This window comes from Doryrhamphus excisus, chromosome 1 (genome assembly GCF_030265055.1).
Source record: "Doryrhamphus excisus isolate RoL2022-K1 chromosome 1, RoL_Dexc_1.0, whole genome shotgun sequence".
Classification (NCBI taxonomy): Eukaryota; Metazoa; Chordata; class Actinopteri; order Syngnathiformes; family Syngnathidae; genus Doryrhamphus; species Doryrhamphus excisus.
The window spans coordinates 7,042,108-7,062,749 of record NC_080466.1 but is presented as its reverse complement, the minus strand read 5'-3'; the positions used below and the strand labels follow the sequence as shown (position 1 = coordinate 7,062,749).

The 20,642-nt window shown below is 40.7% G+C and overlaps 1 protein-coding gene across 14 annotated transcripts in view; it reads right to left on the bottom strand.

Annotated features, from left to right (window-relative positions):
• Nucleotides 1-4,657: 4,657 nt before the first annotated feature.
• LOC131137438 (receptor-type tyrosine-protein phosphatase delta-like) overlaps nucleotides 4,658-20,642 on the bottom strand; it is a 126,649-nt gene continuing 110,664 nt past the window's right edge. For 8 of the 14 annotated variants that reach the window (XM_058085448.1, XM_058085484.1, XM_058085492.1 and 5 more), the window contains 10 exons: nucleotides 20,185-20,360; nucleotides 16,487-16,606; nucleotides 13,234-13,388; nucleotides 11,278-11,563; nucleotides 8,213-8,391; nucleotides 8,028-8,154; nucleotides 7,816-7,941; nucleotides 7,575-7,729; nucleotides 6,919-7,054; nucleotides 4,658-6,837 (listed from right to left, as the gene is read on the bottom strand). In XM_058085448.1, the coding sequence (XP_057941431.1) occupies nucleotides 6,769-6,837; nucleotides 6,919-7,054; nucleotides 7,575-7,729; nucleotides 7,816-7,941; nucleotides 8,028-8,154; nucleotides 8,213-8,391; nucleotides 11,278-11,563; nucleotides 13,234-13,388; nucleotides 16,487-16,606; nucleotides 20,185-20,360 (1,529 nt within the window). In that variant the 3' untranslated portion in view covers nucleotides 4,658-6,768. Of the gene's footprint in view, nucleotides 6,838-6,918; nucleotides 7,055-7,574; nucleotides 7,730-7,815; nucleotides 7,942-8,027; nucleotides 8,155-8,212; nucleotides 8,392-11,277; nucleotides 11,564-13,233; nucleotides 13,389-16,486; nucleotides 16,607-18,978; nucleotides 19,003-20,184; nucleotides 20,361-20,642 lie in introns of all 14 variants that reach the window. The other 6 variants (XM_058085433.1, XM_058085427.1, XM_058085475.1 and 3 more) reach the window with 1 other exon arrangement.

Genomic DNA, 20,642 nt, shown 5'->3' with positions numbered 1-20,642 from the left:
TTCCCAATGACTTTTTTTTTTTTACATATCTCAAAATGGATTCTGTTGAGCTCCAGATCAATACATAGACAAACTGAGTGACATCATGGCTGTTTAGTGGTGAATGACACATAAGTATGTACAGTAACCAAACAATACAAGTGGATGAAGTGAAGTTAATGAAGTACACAATTATTTTCAAATAATGTAAAAGTGTCAACCTTGACCAGACCTTGTCCCACCAGATGCTTCCAAAGTAGTTAATATAAACTTTTAACACACAAGCTGGCAACCACCTCGACCATAACGCTAAACAAACACAAGTCAACACATATGACACACAAATTAACCCACTGCACTGTTTCCAAAGTAAAGTGGTTCCCAAAGCGGGGTACGCATACCACCAAGCGTACGTCAATTGCCATAAGGGGGTACGTGAATAAAAGTGAAAAAACAATTAGCGCCTAACACTAAAAATTACGAGTGTGCCTGAATACCCCACAGTGCGAGGAGACCTCAGCGGGAAGGAGACAGAGCGGCTAGTTGTTCCTTGCTCTGTGTACATCATATTAGCAAATAAGTAAGTTTGAATTAAGGTTGGGCAATATGGACGTTAGCATATATATTACAATACCTTTGGGATATATCATGATATGAAGAAGGTGATATATGTTAATATTTCAAATCGTTTTTAGGGGTGGGGCAGTGCAGTATATAAACATTGCTATGTGACTAGCAAATTAAGATGACATAATTGTATTGGATCTCACGGATAATAGCAATATCTGTATCCTCAACTGATAACGTACTGTGTGTGGTCCCACGGCCCCATGGTTAAGAAACATTGTTCTAGATTATGGATGGTTGCACTTGATGCACTTAAAGTGAATCTTAAGGGTGTCGCAGTGGAAACGTAGGAGCGTTTGTTCACAGATACAATTATCAGCTCCAGGTTGTCAGACGGGAATGCTGGTGTCCTCGGGGTAGTTTCACTCCAGCAATTCCAATCAAAGACTAAAAGTCTTCTTCAAGGTTGGCTGAGCAAACCCTGAGGATCTCAATTTCATGTGCTCAAAGGCTCCAAAAGCAGGTATCCATGAAAAGACTGTGTTAATTCTCTTCTGAGTTGTACGAGATTTGAAATGTTCTCAGACAATGGTGGAAGACACTTTGGCATCAGCAGGCTCTCTTGGGTGTCCTCATGTTGAAGAAAACATCATTAGGATTAGCTCGGTCCACCATGTTGAAAACTGAGAGCTTTGTCATTGTGTTTACCAGTACTTTATGTCCTCCACATTTCTGCTGAAAGCACAATAGTCTGCCTGTCAACGTTGTGTTTCTTTTTACTGGAACATGCAAACCCCCCTCTTGATAACCAACATGATTCACTCCTAATGTGTGAGACATAATGAAGTGCTTCATTGACGACAACATGAGCCTGATTGTTGGATTTGACATCCATATGCTCTCCGACACCACAGAAGTGTGCTTCCATTAGTGTGAATGTCATATTCATTTTGTGCACTTATTCACCTTTCACCTTTCCAGGGTAGTGATGATTATTGTAATGGTAATTTTAGATTTTTTAAAATATGTTTTATTATTATATTAATGTTATTATCATTATTGTTGTTGTTGTATTATTATTATGCACAAACTACAGCCCTACAAAAACATAATTCAGATAGAATTCAATTAGACTGATATTTCAAACTTCATCATTAAGTTAAGTTCCCTCTGCGAAAAATGCATTAGTTACACACTCATTTAAATCTGTATTTTTTTGGAATGTCTCATGATGAAAAGAAGACACTTTTCCAATGGGTGTTTTGTGGATCTTTTGTCCATGGCTGTCACAAAATCAACTTTTTTGAAAGCCCTGAAACGCTAATTTTATGGTCCGGGAAGTGGACCAAACCCACCACATGTTCATCTGGCAAAAATGAAAAACCAAAAAAAACAAAAAACACCCCCGACACTTTTCGGCAGTTTTTCAGGTCAGCAGCTTTTTTTTGTCACATTCTTTAAATTGGCTTTTTTTTTTTTTTTGGTCCGGGAGGTGGGCCATAATCCTTTTATTTGACTTAAGTTTTGCAAAACTTTATTTTATACTAGTTGCAATTATATTTTGTGAGATTATTTTTGCTTGAAGAGAATGATATTTGAATGATGGACAGTTTACCTTACTAATGTCTGTTTGGTGTATATCGTGGTTTGCTTTGATACATTGAGGTCCATTTTGTGTGAGCTGTAGTAAAACTAGAATATTTAAAAAACAAAAATGTTCATAAAGCAAACATATTATTTAGTGTCATGTAGATAGTTTTATTCAAGACTTTACAATGATCTTTCAAAGGCACACTTCTTATTGATAAAAACTTCTATCTGCGACGGATTACTTTTGACTATGGACAAAATGTGATTAATCACGATTAAATATTTGAATCCATTGACTGCCCAAAATCACAAAACGTGAGCAACGTGAGTCGTTATTATGTCTAGTACCCTCTATGATGTCATCAGCAGTTGACTGTAGTTCATGTTTTTACAGCTTTACAGTTATAGTTTTACATGCATAAAACAACTGTAAATGCATATAAATGACAAGTGAAAGGGCTAAATTAACATTTATAAGCTTATTTTGACCATCACTGAAGACGCAACTGTTCAAAAGATCAAAGATCAATACAGACGCCACCTTCGTGTTTTACGTATCTTGAATTCAGTTGTGTTTTTCACTTTATTTATCAAAATGGGACATCTTGCAAATATCTTTGGCTCCATTTTGGGTTATTTTGTGGCCGTGATTAAAAGAAAAGCAGACTTGTAGTGACAAAACAATTGAATTTAAGAAATAACTCATGGCAAAACACGAATGTGGTGTTGATGTTGCCCTTTCAAGAAGGTAAAAGTTACATCAAATGATCATTTATCCCTTTCATTCATCGTTTATATTTATTTATATGTATTTAGAATTGTTTTTTTAATGTACAATCATAATTGTATAACCATAAGAATGTATTTCATGTTGATTCAGTTAGCATACATTTCAGTCAAAGTTGGACATGGTGAGCAGAAATCTAACGCCTGCGTACATCTCCTCACCCACTAATATGTGATGCCATGATTTCCTCTAAACATTGCCATCTAGATTTAATAGGACCCACACGTTCACGACACACATTCTGTCTTTTTATTTCACTTGAGTTTATTTGTAACAAATGAAACTTGTGTCGACAAACAACAGAATTCCATACAGACCTGTTTCTTTTTTTGTATTTTGTCCCCATCCACACTCCGACAACCCATGTAAGAAAATAAAAAGCACTTGTTGACTCAGAGCAGAAAAATGAACAGAAAAGAAAACATAAAAAGTTTACATTTACATACCAGTTGGAGGTAACCGATCCACGTAATACACACCATTATTTTCATTTCTATACAATTTATAAACTCCAGTTTTTAATCCATCTACATGATACACTGGGGGGGTTAAAATGGAATACTTTTTAATTGTGAAAAGTTCCGTTTTTTTGTGGTGCAACAAAGCCACAATGTGTTGTATTGCACATATTTTTGTGGCATAAACTGTGATTTCTGGTGCATTTTCTATTATATAAAATCACTGTATATCCAATAGAGTTCACCTTAAGAATTACTCTGTGTCTGGTGTTATTTACATATACACAACTGTGAGCATTGCAGGGTCCGTCTCAAGCTAGTTCAAGTAAAACATCTTTTTTTGGGGGGAGGTGGACTAACAGAGATAAGAGGATTAGTGCATAGTAAAAGAGAAAGTGCAAGTCTTCCCATTACAGGTGCGACCAACGGGGCCGGGGGGGCATCTCCAAAGTGGTACCATGCATACAAACAACACCAGGGTCACCACAACATGGTGGAAACAACTAAGATGCAGTTTCTGTTTGGCTGCTAAAGTAGCACCTGGGCTTTTTGTCATGAACATACAGTACAGGTATATGCAAGACAGGAGGAGAAACACACATTGAGTGGTTGGCTTATTTTTTGGTGACAGAAGCGGGATCCACGCTTGTATGCAAAAAACATAACAAAAAAAAGTCATTTTATATGACAGTAAAAGCCTTAGCTGTTTAGATGAACCGTATTTCCTCTTTTAGTGACCATGGCGGCGTTCATTCATGCAACTGCTGAGAGTAGATGAACACGCATTACATTTTTAACTATTTTTTTGCCGAAAAAATGTATGCAAAACTCATTACTTTATTTTGACTATAGAAACCTACGTTATTTCCTTATGTTTTCTCAACTACAGAAGTTAGATAAACACCACACCTCATTGGTTGATTTGACAGTAAAAAAGCCTCTGCTGTTTATTTACTCAGAGTGGCCATTTTATTTACTCAACTGCAGAGAGTAGGTGAACACACATGACTTTTGTATGCAAAGAATATTTATTTTGACAGTAAAAAGATTCTGCTGTTTCGATTAATCATGTTTGGTCCAAGGCAGACATTCATTTACTCAACTGCAGAGAGTACCAAGCATCAGTGAGGGCAAGCCCTTGACAAAAATAGAGCGCAATATTTAGTTGAAACCAGCAGAGGCACTGTTGAGTCATTTTAACTATTTTGTTACCGCTTTTGTTCCACTACTGGGATGGAAACAGGAGTTAAGAACATTCAGAGAGGATTTGTTGTAAAAAAAAAAAAAAGAATGAATTGATTGAATTTCCTCTAACAATCAAGTAATTGATGTGTAACTGGGAGATGGCGTTCAGGCGTTGGCCACTATCGGAGGAAATAGGGTGCATAGAAAGTCAGACTTTGAGGCTTCCAAAAAGGGGAAATGGCTGCCAATGTAGACACTATTCTTAATAAAATGCTCATTTCAGTTACAGCTCATATTTTTGAATAATATCTTTGAACTGCATTTCAATCTTATTGACTTTGAAGTGATATGACTGCATTCCTTTTCGAGTGATGAGTACGAGGAGCCAGGCTTCTTTAGAAAAACAACACTCATACTCAACAGAACAAAACACACTCACACACACATATATATACACATATATATGTATATATATATATATATATATAGTGTGCATACATAAAGTACACAAGAACCCTTTAACGTAACATTATCAAAATAGGCGTGTAATATAAGGCACTAGAAATCTAAAATGAAACTATCTGATGCAGTTTGAGGAGGAGGAGTTGCAATCATTCCTTGGTTGTCCGGTTACCGTGACGATAATGTCCGTTGCGGGGTGGTGACATGATAAGAGGAGGTGGGAGAAAGGGGCAGTCTAGAAAATGATGTACCATCCTCATGGCATCTGACTGCTGTTAGTGAGTGAACACAAAAATATATAGATACATCTACTTATTATTATAATTATTATTGCACACTGAATCAGACACACAAGAGCATTCCAGTGAGAAATTTCTTGTTGCTCCAAAATCTTGGTGTAGCTTTAAATATATATATATATATATATTTTGAAATCCGCCCACCCGCCCCCCCCAAAAACATCCCATAAACACTTGGATTACGGATTTATAATGGAGACTCTTCTCGCTCTCCTTAGATGTAAAATGAAGGACTTAGAATTGGCTGGTAGTCGCACACTCATTAATACTTTGTGGCAAGACAACCCTAAACCTAAATCTTGACCCTAAACCCTGACTGTAAGCTCGACCTGAATCCCTACCCTAAACCCTAACATTAACCCAAAACCTGAATTTCCCTCCCGACCTCTTACCCTGATCACATCTTCCTAAATCCCTAACCCTGGTCCTACTCCCCGAATACTGAACTGTAACCCCAAACCCCTGAATCTTTAACCATGTACCCTTCCAGAACCCTAGACCCCTACCACTGAACACAAAACTATCCAACAAAACGGTGTCATCAAGCACCTATCAGGTGGATAGTTCAAAGTTGCTCATGCAAATACACTTGAAAGAGTGACTTAATGGTGGTACTTTTCCAAAAACTCTCAACGTTGTTCTCTCAGAAAATATTTGATTATAAAAAAAAAAGATAAAATTAAAAACACAGAAAAAAAAGTGACTTAAAGAGAGCCCGCTTTTTTTTTTTTTTTAAGAAAAGGCGTCACAAGTATTTAGTTTTTGTGGTGAGGGTGGTGCTTTTTAAAGCTCTCTCAGTTTATCCCTTGTCTTAAAATGTGAAGCATTAAGTGGTGCTTTGTATTACTTATATGATAGAAATGTCTTTTCGGAAAACAAGAGTCTGCTTCCCTGAAAAACATAAAAAAAAAGCAGGGTATACAACACTTCCTGGTGTCCTTTTTTTGAGGGCTGTGTCCTTAATACTGTGTGCTCTGTGAGTCTCCTCTTGGCAATTCTCTGGTGCTCCCAGTTGTCCCAGTCGTGTCCGTCCACAAGGCGTCCATATGATGGATGCCTTGGAGAGGAGGTCTAAAGATAGAAAAATCAAATGTCCTGTGATGCTCTATCAAGGTTGGTGATGCTACACTGGTGGTGGATGAGGTGAAGAGTTCCACACCTCGACAATGTAAAGCAACCTAAGTGCCCCGAAACAGCGCTGAAACAAAGACAAAGTAGATTCCGATCAAGACTGACCAGACTGACTAGAGTGAGCGATGGACGTGTTTGGGTGGAAAGACCCCTCGTCGAGAAGGTTGCTATGGCTCAGTTAGAGGTGCAATGAACCCCCCTTTCACTCTGCGTGTGCTGGCGCTTTCTTCACAGACGCGTCACAGCCTAGCGCATTCATCCACAGACGACTGGACTAGCTGGGACGTGCTATGAAAGATGGCCGCTGGGTTTATGTTGCATAGTGGTCAAAGCTTCCCAGGTACTCCAGACTGGCCCGGTAGCAGAACTGGTACTGATCCTGAGAAAGGAGGCAGATTAAAAAAAAAATGAGAGCAGCTGAAGGACAGATATGGATGAAGGAGAGAGATATATAAGTCACCTCTGTTTGAACGGTGGCAGGTCTTTGTGTGCGCAGCATCTTCACCGTCTGGAAGATGTCCACCACACCTTCGTACCTCATTCTCTCCAGCACGATGCTCAGTGTGATGAACACGCCGGTCCGGCCCACTCCAGCACTGTGGTGTTTAAAACTCAATATTACTCAAGTGGAATCTTTGAAAGGGGACATTTTCCAGGAAAATTTTAACATTTTTGAAGTAAACACTTCTTCATTTAATAAGAAAAGTCATCATAGGGATTATTAAAACATTTATATACAGTGGGAAGTTTAATTTAGAATTTTGCTTAAATTCTTGTCAGCAAAATATTCTTGTCAGCAAAATATTAATTCATTCATTTTCTACCGCTTTTTCCTCACGAGGGTCGCGGGGGGTGCTGGAGCCTATCCCAGCTGTCTTCGGGCGAGAGGCGGGGTACACCCTGGACTGGTCGCCAGCCAATCACAGGGCACATATAGACAAACAACCATTCACACTCACATTCATACCTATGGACTAGCATGTTTTTGGAATGTGGGAGGAAACCGGAGTACCCGGAGAAAACCCACGCATGCACAAGGAGAACATGCAAACTCCACACAGAGATGCCAGAGTGTGGAATTGAACCCTGGTGTGGATGGAGGAAGAATGCTGTTACCTGCAGTGTACAGTTATTGGTCCATCCTGGCCAAACTGTTCTTTAGTTTTGTGCACTTGACCAATAAAATCAATGAATCCCTCCCCTGACTTTGGCACTCCTTGTTCTGGCCAATCTGTGAACTGGAATTGACGAACTGTTCGAGATTGGCCGTCCTGGAAAAGAGTGGGGGCATCACTTTACTCCCCCTGGAACCCTAAGAACGATAATCATAAACATCTACATGGACTTGATGGCTTACTCTGGCGTCGGTGACTTTGAATTCTCGGAGAATGTATTGAGGCATGTTGTACTCCGCCATAGGATCCACCACAAAGTACTGGTACCGAGCTGAGCGCTCTGCCGGCCAATACTGGTGACACTTCTCCTACATGGGCACAAATAAAGTGTACAAACAGTGTACATGTGTTTGTCTTTAGACAACATAATGTTCTTTGTTTCTAATGGTCTTACCCGTCCCATTTCTCTCAGTTTAGTGAGCATAACAACTATAGTGGAGTTGTGTTCCCACAGCATCCGCCAGTAGTCCTCTGTGGTCTCCGCCAATGGTCCTTGTGTTGCTATGTAGGCCTTCTGTTGCCTGGAAACACATGTAACCTTTAAAAAAAAATCACACCAATTCGTACATGAACACTGACCTGTATCCATCAATGAAGCTGGCATTGATGTAGTCCGACCCCTCCACTCCCCTGATTGGCTGCAGACAGACACGAGTGGTCTCGTAGGGCATGATGTTGACCAGCCTGTTCTTGAACTTGTTGCAGGGCAGGTTGGCACTCACGAAGCGTGACGTGTGGGCCTTGGCGCTGGCCAGACGCTGGCAAAGGAAAGACAGTAAATAGCTACATAATGGGCTAAACCAGTGGTCTCAAACTGGCGGCCCACGGGCCAAATGCAGCCCACTGGATGCTAGTTTGAGGCCCTGTTATGAAAATTTAATGTTAGTTTGATATGGATGCTGTATGGTATCATGAACCCAGAAATGACTGCTTAAATTGTTTATTTAATTTTTTTATTTTAAGATATTTAAGATAAAATTAAGATATTTGAGAACAGTAAAAAATGATTTTTTTTTCAGTTTTTAATAATTTTTTTATTTTTTTGAAAACCAGCCTCACCCAGACCCTAGCTCCAGGGGCCCCCGGGTAAATTGAGTTTGAGACCCCTGGGCTAAACCATTTGTGGTGACCCCTATAGGTTGTGCTTAAAAGGCTCCGGAAGACATGCTAGCATATCTTGTGATCCAGACATCCTCAGAACTATCATGAGCAAACTCTATCTCTCAGGAGGATGAGGTCCTTTGGGGGTGCAAGGGCACTCCTGAAGACCCTTTAGGACTCTGTGACTGCCATCTTCTCTGGTGTGGCCTGCTAGGGGAGCAGCATCACAGCAGCTGAAAGGAAGAGGCTGTGGAAGCTGATTAAGAAGGTATCCCTGTCCTGGGATGTCCTCTAGGAGCCAAACTGTCCTGCGTGATGAACAAAGACTACCATCCCCCCCAGCACACACTCTCACCTTTAGGGACAGGATAGTACATCCAATGTGTGTGAAGGAGAGATATCGCAGTTTCTTCCTGTAGCTGTCAGACTCCATGATATAAACTGCTGTACAATAACCGTGCAATAACTGTGCAATAAACGTGTGGCTTGAGTAACATGTAAATAATCTATGTCTTGATTTTTAATACCTTGATTTTGCACTTTCTATTCTCTTGTGTGTTTTTTTGTACTTTTGCTATGATGAATCCTGTGGGACTAATCAAGGCGTCTTATCTTTTTAGCCTATTACAGCCCCCACAAAATACATTTCTCTCGATGGCGGCCTTGTTTTTCAACCAATGTTGCCCAACATTTACACACATGTGCTTGTCTGTCCTCTGAACGAGTATTACAAATTTTATGGTGATTCGGCTAAACACCCTTAAGTTACATTTGGGCGTCTGAAGAGCGAATTGAACCAACCTGGCAACACCGTGTGGTGGATTTGCCATAGAAATAACAGCACAGGCAACTCATTTTCACCTTCTTGTGTGCAGCGGTTCATGAGTTGAAGACTTATACCATTTTTTCACACAACTATGCACGAGAAGAATATGACCAAAATAAACAAATTGAGGGATAAAGAGGAAAGATGGAAAATGGAAACCTCACTAGAATGTTTTCTGGCACACTGCACAAGTGAAATGAGAAAACTCCTCTTTTCTTGCCAGGCCTTAGGGCATACAGTCAGCAGACAAGACAATAAAGACAATATTATGGGATGGGGGGCACATAAGAAAGATGGATAAGACAAAGTTAGTTGCAGGAAAAACCGCTAGGCCCCACGCTGTCTCACGGTACATGTGTGTGATGTGTAACTGATCCTGTAACCCCAGATCGCACATGCATTCACACGTGTGTGTATTCTTTCATACCGGACAAATGGATGACGTCTTAAAACAAGAGAAGGAACAACAGCGACCACAGACAAACCACAGACTCCAGGGGGAACGAAACAATACCCCTTTGCTCGATAACAATGGGGTCTCTCAAAGTAGTTTGTTTCTAATATTGGTCACCATTGCAGGATTAACTTTATTTTCTTTTAGGCAGAGAGCCCAAGCAGGAAAACCCCTATTTAAAAAAACCCAGACTGGATTATTTTGCTATTTTTAAGTCTGGTTTTCATTGCCGACAATCAACATAGTCTTATCGAGAAAATCTGGTAAAAAACAAACAATATTTTCCTGGATCATAGAGTCAACAGTTAGAACAAACTCATTCAATCATCACATGAGTGAGGTTTATGTGCATTTTGTCGCAGTCTGAAAATGCAACCATAGTGGTGCATTATGTTCCAATCCCAGAATCTGACCATTTTAATGGCTACTTTTTGAGGCATTTGTGTGTGTGCACTGATGATGCATACAGTACGTGTGCTACAATCAGCATTTCTGTTAAAGTAAAAGGGACTTGCGATGCTCTCCAGGTTGGCCCATGAGCTAAAAGTTGGCTTTGAGTTTTGGCCCCCTGTGCGATCAAGTTTGCACCCCCTGCTTTAGAGGCTTCACCGTACTATGTTCATGTCGGATTTACAGCTTTGCTCTTCAGTGATGTTGAAAAGTGTATTTCCATGTGTTTGTGCAAGTGTAACACTGAGATGGAATCTGGTGAACGAACCAACTCTTCCATGTGTTTTCCATCAATGTAAGACTGGAAAACACAGCACAGAGGGCGCAGAGTTCATTGTTATTCTGACGTTCATCAACCGAGTAGGTCACTAAAAGAGGCTTTTTTTTTAAATCACGCTTTCCGAGCAGACATGTGACATTTTGCTCATATAATAATAATAATACATAATATGACATAATAAGAACTCTTTTACTTTTTTTATTGTATTCCCTGCTGGCCTCCTAAAAGCAGCAATAAAATGGCCTATTCCTTCTGTGATACTTATTCCATTCCAACCGTCTATTTGGACTATATGAAAACTCTCTAAAGAGGCTGCTGGAACTGGAAGAGCCTTGAAAACAGCCTTAGGGAAGATGCTGTCAGACACTATTAAGGTCAAATTTCCAAGGTCATACATATAGTATATAGTAACCAGAGAAAGTTCATGCAAAGATTTTTCCAAGGGTAGCTTTGGTGTTTACTGCTTCCTCTCAATTGAATTATTTCCATTTATTTTATGTTATAATTGTATAGTTATTGTAGATTGTGCTCACCTTGAACTCCAGCTCCATGCCTGTGACGTTCTCGCCAGGTTCTATCTGCGTCAGCCTCTGGATGTAGGAGTACAGGTTCCTGGCAGGGACCTCCGTGTTCCCACAGGTGACGGCTTCCAGCAGCGCGTCATAGATAAAGATGTACTGGTCCTCTGTTTGAACCATGTAGTTCCTCTGGGAGCGCATTAGCGTGACGTGGCCGTAGATGTCCACGGTCTTCTCATGCTTTATCCGCTCGGCCATGGCGTCGATCACAATGAAGCAACCGGTGCGGCCGACTCCAGCGCTGAGTAGGGAAAGGGATGAATGATGAAGTATTGTAAAATAATAGTGTCTTTTAATAATAGTGTTTTTATTTTCACTTCTCCAGGGACAATACAAGTGAAATTAAACCTTAAAAGGGAACTATTATGCTTTTTTCCACTTTTCTCTTGTTTTCATCCATAAATTCATTTTTAAAATTCAGTGAATCAGCTCTTGGTAATTTCCCTGCAATGATGCTTTGCATTCACATTGACAAGTCACATGAAAAATATGATTTTTTACAAAAAAAAAAAAATCCAAATTAGGCATCATACCCTGCAATGTGAACATAGCCCAGCATTGAGGGTCAGTCTTGCAATTTTTCAACAGAGTGAAAAATGAAAAATGACAGTGACGAGTCAGCATTGGCATTAGAAAGATATGCCTTCCTATCTACATATATTCCAAATCTAAAATACATCTAGAAGCCTATTCTAACACATTATGCTGTGCTGGTAGTGGAACGGTGAAACCCTGAGCAAGCAACTTCTTGCAAGTAAATGGAAACCCTCTTAGCAGAATGAATATTGGTGTGTGTGTGTGTGAGTGGAATGAGATTTGGGCCTATTGTTTGATTCACAGGCTGCCTGATATGGTACGGCACATTATGACAGAGGCTTGCCCAGATAATTAAATTTGACTGCTAATCCTGTTAGATACTCAATCTGACTGCAAGCAAAGATTATGAGGAGCTTCTCTGCAGACAAACCTTTTCACCCCCATGCCTCTCGCCCTCAACGCCCTCTTTCTTCATTTCCACTTCCACTAAGTACCTGTCACAAAGTCTCCCACCAGCCACCAACTGTCGTCAGCCTGGATTTTCTCTCCACCTCTCCTCTTCTTTAATTCAGTACTTCCATTGGTCGTGTCCAAGGTTTGACCTCATCTCTTCCCTGGGCTCCCACAGTCACTCTTATTCTGCTCATATCTCATTATTTAAACTCCCAGTCCCTCGCTAACGCTTCCTCTCAATCATTGTCTTTTTTCTCCATTCTGCATCTCCACCACACTAATTCTTCCTCTCTGGAGTTTCTGGCCCACATTCCATCAGCAGCCTTCTATCCTTTTCCCCCTGGTTACGGCAAATAACAGCCTCCCTTTAGCTCTCTAACAACATGCTTCCAAAAAAAAATCCTTCCTCTGGCTGAGACGGTAATTGAATGCAAATTTATGAAGCAGGGCGAGCTTGAGTGGTTAACAGTAAAACACTGATGATGCAAAATAAAATAAAGCAATCAAGTATCAACACGGGGCGGCACGGCGGACGAGTGGTTAGCACGCAGACCTCACAGCTAGGAGACCAGGGTTCAATTCCACCCTCGGCCATCTTTGTGTGGAGTTTGCATGTTCTCCCCGTGCATGCGTGGGTTTTCTCCGGGTACTCCGGTTTCCTCCCACATTCCAAAAACATGCTAGGTTAATTGTTGACTCCAAATTGTCCATAGGTATGAATGTGAGTGTGAATGGTTGTTTGTCTATATGTGCCCTGTGATTGGCTGGCGACCAGTCCAGGGTGTACCCCGCCTCTCGCCCGAAGACAGCTGGGATGGGCTCCAGCACCCCCGCGACCCTCGTGATGAAAAAAGCGGTAGAAAATGAATGAATTAATGAATGAATGAATGAGTATCAACACGGTAAAAAAGTGACGCAAACCTGCAGTGCACGATCATGGGTCCTGCGTCAGGAGGGTTGCAGGCTTTGACCCTACGCAGGAAGGCCAGGAACGGGGTGGGGTGCTCGGGTACGCCATGGTCTGGCCAGGCGGTGAACTGGAAGTGACGAACCTCTCGCTTCTCATTGGAGCCACTCTGGATCAACACACACACATTAAGGGGTCGGGTTACCATGCTGCTCATTTTCCCCAGGGGAGGGGTTCATGCTCTGCTTCACAATGTCACAGTACATAAGTACATAGTATGTTTTATTTCATAGTTGCTTCAGTGAACCACAGCTCCCCAGTGCCGGCAGCACTCATGACACTCCAGACCACAACAAAGCTTGATGATAGATCAGATACAGTATCTTGTCCCTTATTTAATTTCCAGTCATTTATTTCTAACTCATTTAAAAAGACGCATAAGACTTAGGTAAGTTTTAGCAATGGTATGATAAACATAAACTATCATGTCTCTCAGTAAAATGCAGAAGTGAAGCATGGCATTAGTGTTTGTCCATCTGTTTGCTAGTTAGCAGTGTACTGATGGACAGATGGGCAGTGCTATTATGATTCTATGGGCTAGGGTGGGTGCATGGGAATAATTCCTGTATCTGCTGAATTTTGATCCAAATCCTAACCAAAATGTAATATCATGCACCACCAGTCTAAAAAAACAAAGTACAAATGTTTTTCTTTGCATAATCCTGCTCACTGTATATGATCTAGTACTATTTATTGATACAATGGTAATGTTTGAGAATTTATAAGAATTTACATTTTGCACTGTTGGATCTTACGTAGGTTATAAGTCAGTAGTGGGCAAACTCCGGCCCGGGGGCCACATGTGCCCACTACACGTTCAAATCCGGCCCGCCAGTTGCTTTCAACTTTTAACATACAAACTGGCAACATGACTTGCAAGTCGGATGTCTTATTTAGTAAAAAAAAAAAAAAAAAAAAAACTGTAAAATTAAATTACATAGTTTGATGTGGTCTGATGTCTTTTGTTTAAATGAGAACATACAGCTGATAGTATAACACTTTTACAGATAAAATTACACAAATAATTCAAGGAACATTCTAAGCATAAAATAGTGTGTGTGTGTGTGTGTGTGTGTGTTAAATATATGTTTTGGCCCACCGGAAAATTTTGTTAACTCAATGTGGCCCACTAGTCAAAATATTTGCCTCCCCCTGTTCTAAGTATAATTGGCGACTCCAAATTGTCCATAGGTATGAATGTGAGTGTGAATGGTTGTTTGTCTATATGTGCCCTGTGATTGGCTGGCGACCAGTCCAGGATGTACCCCCGCCTCTCGCCCTAAGACAGCTGGGATAGGCTCCAGCACCCCCGCGACCCTCGTGAGGAAAAAGCGGTAGAAAATGAATGAATGAATGAATGAATGTTCTAAGTAGAGGCTAGTCTAGCAAACAAAAAAAACCAACAAAAAAACCAACCTAAAAATCCCTTAAACTAGAACTAAAAATTCCAAAAAGTAAAAATTAGTAGCTGCACTATTTTTGACAATTACTCAAAAATTGGTTTGGGCATGCTGGATGTCGGTGTTCCCAATAGGCAAGTGGGAATGTTCCTCCAGGTGGTGAAGATGGTATCATGGGATTTATGTCCATTTTTGTAAACTTCCCTTGCCATTCATCTTCAAATGTTCTCAATTAGATTTAGATCAGTGGAACACACACAATGTTCCAAAAGAATGTGGTTATTCCTCTGGAAGACGTTCCTTTGTCAGGCAGGCATTGTGGACTACAGCGTTGTCCTGTTGAAAAAACATTCTTTACCACACAGGCGAGGGAATTCATTTATGAAGGACATCCCCTGCAACATCTCCACCGTAGCCAGTTGTTGTTTGACGCCGCTGCACAACCTGAAGCTCCATTGTTCCATTGAAGGAAAAAGCACACCACATCATGATGCTGCCCCCTCCACTGTGCCATGTGGAAAACATCTCACGTTGGATCTCCGTTTCATGCCAGTAATGCTGGAAGCCATCGGGACTGTTAAGGTTACATTTTCTCACATCAGAAAACTTTCTGTTTTGGCAAGGAGATGAGGCCTGTCAAGACATTTTTTTTTCATAAGGACTGAATATGAAGATGTGAAGACGTGTGTTGACGGACAGCCAGTCTGATTCCCCAGCTCGGGGTCAGTGACATTTTGTTGGGTCTACCATTTCACTTTTTTGTTACATACCCGTCAGGATTTTTTTGAAGAAGTTAAAAATGACTTGATGTCTTAATGCTTCCAACCTTAGCAGCAATGATGCGCTGTGAGAGGCCTTACTTATGAAGCTCAACAATCCCACTGCATTGAAAGAGAGAAAGCTGTTTTGCCTTTGCCATCAAGAGATCATGACAGTGGGAATATTTGACAGAAAATTTATTGAATCCACATTTTGCCCAGGGTTTGGCTTTTAAAAGCTACGGTTTTAAAATTTCCATAAGATGTTCAACAGCCTATTTCACTTTAATGCTTGTTAGCAATAAATTGCATACTCAAAATATTTTTGTCTCACTTAAGATCTAGCAGTGCAAAATGTCAATTATTGGAAGTTCTTAAATCTCGCTTGACGTTGACATTCTCCTCCGATTTTCATCAACATTTCCAAAAAAAAGGAACCCTTCCCCTTCTATGTACTGTAGTTTTGCCTCAAAAAATATTTTTTCCGGTCAGGACTTCTTTTTTGCAGTGCCCCTCTTTTGGAGATGAAATTAAGATCAAAACTGAATATTTTCTTAGTGCCCAAATTGTTAATAGTTGATTATTCCAAGGAATTTAATGTGAGAAATATGTTTGTGACTACTAAATGGCACAATGTCATAACAAAAACATGTTCCAATACCATCAAATGCTACAGCACATCTGATCTGTTGAGTGACCTATCTTCCAAAGTGGGTCAGTAGTCCCATGTACTGTAGTTCAATTTTTAATTCACATAGAAAGGGTATTAAAAGCAGCCGGAGGGTGTATGGTATTGACTGGAACAAACTAACATACTGGTGGTGGTGGTAATGCATTGGTTTGTTTGCTATATGGGTCAAAACATTAGATACATATATTGTGACATCCAATACAAGAAATACAGCAAATATGATAATGCTTACCTTTGTTTGACACTAACAGCATAATATAACGACAGTGCATCAATACGCCAAAGCAAGCGGCATAAATATTTAAAGGGATCAATACACACTCGTAAAAACTGTTCCACGGCTGACTTCACATGTTACCTTGTAGAGTGCAAAGGTCCTCACAGAGTAGGTGGCCAACTCCACTGTGTCCAGTAGAGTGACCTGGATCAGACCGTAGGTTTCTGTCCCTCGTGTTGGCCAGTACTGGTCGCACTTCACCTTAAAAGGTAGGACGGTAAATATTGTGAGATATAGTAAGCGCTTGTTTGCATTTGAGGACAACATGAAGAGAAAGAAGTGCGTACAGTACAGCTATTCAACTGGACGGACCAGCAAAAGCAGAGCAATCCTATCATATAACCCATCTTTGACTTGCATTTAGGGGCTAAAAAGGATCTTTCTGGTAGGCCCTTGCAAAACTACCATGTAGAGCACCTTTGACTTTTTGTTGTGTGCTCTTAAAACATCAGAGCGTTCTACCATCGAGCATCTTTGAATAGGCTTTGAATAGCAGTACATCTGTAAGACAGCAGAGTGCTCCTGCTATATAGAGGATCTTGACTTGCATTTTTGCAGTAGGTCCATAAAACAGGAGTGTGCTTGTGCCATAGAGGCTCTTTGCATAGCCTTTTTGCGGTAGGTCCTTATAGAGGATTGTAGTCTAATCTAGTATTTAAATAATTGGTCCTGGTCCATCCCCTACACATACCCCCAACTCCACCCCATTTAAGGAGATCTACAAAACCTCTGGGATGCAAGAATCGGGGCTGACTTTCCTTCTTATCGTCGGGAGGCTGCAGGTGGACATTTGAAGAGAAACTCAGCCCAGGATCCCGTGTTTTTGTGATTTTATTCTGTCTGACAAATTTTACAATACATGATGTTAACTTGTACTAGTGTGTGACTTTTATTCCTTCTCATAAGTGGAGATTAACGAATACGCTTGGGGAGATGAAATTTACTTAAACAAGTGGTCTTGGAGGCCTCAATTAGGTTGCGGAGAATTTCTTCTACAACAGGATCTTTGACTTGTATTTCTTCAGTAGGTCCATAAAACATCTTTTCATATACAGGATCTTTGTTGTTTCGTGGAAGGTCCTTCAACATTGCAATACTGAGGATCTTTGACCTATGCAAATATATTGTTTCTGTTTTAATGTATGACTTTGTTCTTGCACCTAAGATAGACCTTTGTAGGTATGACAGCCTGAGAAGTCTTAGCTTTGTGAAAATGTGTGCCAAAGAACAATTGAGTTAAATAGCCTTGGTGTGCAAGGATAAAGGAATAAGGAAAGAGGGATTAAAACAGATCTGTGAGACTTTTTTCAGACAGAAACGTTGGAAAATATTGTGCACATTGAGGGAACCCAGTGTGTGAAAGAGGTTTTAGTGCATGTGTGGAGTGATGCGAGACGGGTGTCGTGTAGCTTTTCTAGGGTACAACTGCTGTTTGATATTCTTGGCTAAAACTCTGCACTATGAAGATACCGTATGCTTGGCAAACGCTCACAGGGATCCACCACAAAGCTGGAAAAGTGAGGAGTATCACATGGCTCAACGTGGCCTCAACGTTCTGACCTCACAAATCCCCAAAAGACGACAACGACGCACGCCTCGCCACCCCGAACACCTTTAAATTCCCTTCCGTCATATGATCATACTTGTAGTTCCTCAGCTCAGCCTCAGAGACCACAAAAAGAGGGAGCCATCCCAGCGGAGCGGGAGGTAGGAGAGCCTTGGCAGAATCAGGCCAAACCAAACGCTGCTCGCTGATCCCTCCGGTCCTCACATCAAAGACAGAATGGAGTTCAGCTCAGCTCACTCTGCATTCCGCTGCTCCAGACTGAGGATTAAGCACCGTGGCCTGGGACGTTCAGGCTGTAATTACAGCTTTCCAACCGTGTTCCCACCAGACCTTGAGACACTATCGGGACGCGAAGAGTCGTCCACGGTGAGAAGAGCAGGTTTACAAACCACACCCAACATATAAGAAAATGTACGATACACTATGATGATATGAGGACCACCAGCAGAGCTTTGCTCTTGTGTGGTTTGCTCATCTACGATGATTTGTGTTGGCAATGTTTAAACACATAACAACCTTTATGGCTTGGAAAAGTGATCACATCATTCCCTCCAGCAAGAGATAGTAAACAACCAGACAATTTACATTGGAGAAAAGGCTAATTCATCATGTTTATGAGACGGTTTATGTTCTTTTACAGCAAACGTGCCACAGAGTTCATTCTTATCCATGATATAAAGTGCTCCTGTGCTACGAAACGTAATGCTACACACTTTACAGCACCACAGCTAGACAGGAAGACCATTTGTAGGTGTGATCATGCAAGTGCAGACGCTAATGTGCACTGTTTCTGAACTTGAGTGGTAACAAAAAACCCATGTCAGCCCTCATTGACTGTGGGTGCCTTGTGGTGCTTTGAAACTATTTCAACTCTTCGCATTTGGCTATTGCATAAGGGTGGTGGTTGGGGGAGGGTTGTGGGTGGGGGGGTGAGGAAAGGGGTAAGGAGAAAACCATGTGAGGCATTTGAAAAGGGATTAGCAAAGGAGAGAAAGCGAGCTCTTGCCTTAGAGAAGAAATAAGAGGGCATCTGAGGGTCAAAAAGACACAACAGAGACAGTTGGAGAAGGTTGGAAAGGAGACAGCTTCAACACAATGAACAGGTTAATAATAAGAATAGGAAAAGAAGCACAGATGAGAGGAGAGGATCATTTGCAACAAAGAACCGGGTACCACTTTTGATTAGGATTCTTTCTTACACCTCAGCCATTCTTTCTAATTTGAATTGTAATTTATATTCTATTAATAACAGTACATTGGAGCTACAGTAAATAGACTGCCTGGTCTAAAAAAAGTCAGCACCTGGATTTCCTCCCCAAAAAACAAAAACAAATTTACGATATTTACTGCACAGGTGATTATGCTTCACCTGGCAACACGTTATTCAATCTCTACGGATGCCGTGAAAAGCCTCTCTGAAGACACATCCTGCGGGCCTTATCTATTTCAGGAAGGTATAAAATATAAAATATAAAAATATAAAATATAAAATATAAAATATAAAAGTTATAAAAATATAAAATATAAAATATAAAAATATAAAAGGTATAAAATTATAAAAGAAATAAAAATAGCAAAAAGGCTGCAAAGCATTAAACCTGTTATATAAACATATTTTTCCAGCAATATGGTTACATATATACACACCATCAGGCTATATAAACCCCTTTACGCTCATTAAGAAGACGACTTAAAACAATAATTGAAGGACAAGCAACTCTAGAGTAATTTCCACTTACCATTCTGTGTTTTAAAAGCAACCAATCATCATCTCCTTGTCTTAAGGCTTAAGTCCACATGCTGCAAGTGCAAATATTCGCTATGATCTCTATAAACATCTGTACTGTCTCATACATCATGTTAGTTTACCTGAGTGATTGCACCCCAAAAATGAAAATGAGGCTGAACTGCGAAAGCTAGCTCGTCATGGCTGACGGCATGCACTATAAATATAATTTTGCAAATGTTTGCTTTGTAGAACAAAATGACATCCACGGTAAGTCCAATTATGATCTGCATTTGGTACAAGCTACAATAACGTGACTCAAGCATATAAGCTTTACAGCTGTTGCAAGGTGTAACATTTTCCCCTTGCAATTCAATGCATCTGTTGTTTTTCCTGTTTCTTACTACGCTACATTATTATTGCGAGTATTGCTCCAGCAGTGTGCGACACCACCGTGTCTTTGCTATTCCATCCACCGGTTCTTACCCTTGACTTCTCCTCCAGCTTAGTCATCATAATAATATTGGCCGTATGCTGCTCCCACACCATCCTCCAGAAGTCCCCAAAAGTCTCGGGGAGGGAGCCCTGAGTGGCTATGTAGGCATTTTGACGGCGGTAGCCATCGATGTAGTTCGCGTTGATGTAGTCACTACCTGGGACACCTGCGAGTGAAGAATACAAGTCATTAAGGAAGAGTATCAGGGCTTTGACGATCATATTAAAGCACTTTTCCTTGAAGACAAACTTGAAATAACGGACGTTATATGGATTATTTCTAGTATGAAAGCAGGTTTATGTCTCAGTATTGAAGGGTGTGGACCAACTAAGGTTGTGGCATGAAGATTAATATTTTCACTGGGCCTAGTCCTTTAGTGTTGGATTGTTCAGCCGTCTTGTTTTATAATACATGCTAAGACGATCACGTGTCTAATCTGAGCATACCC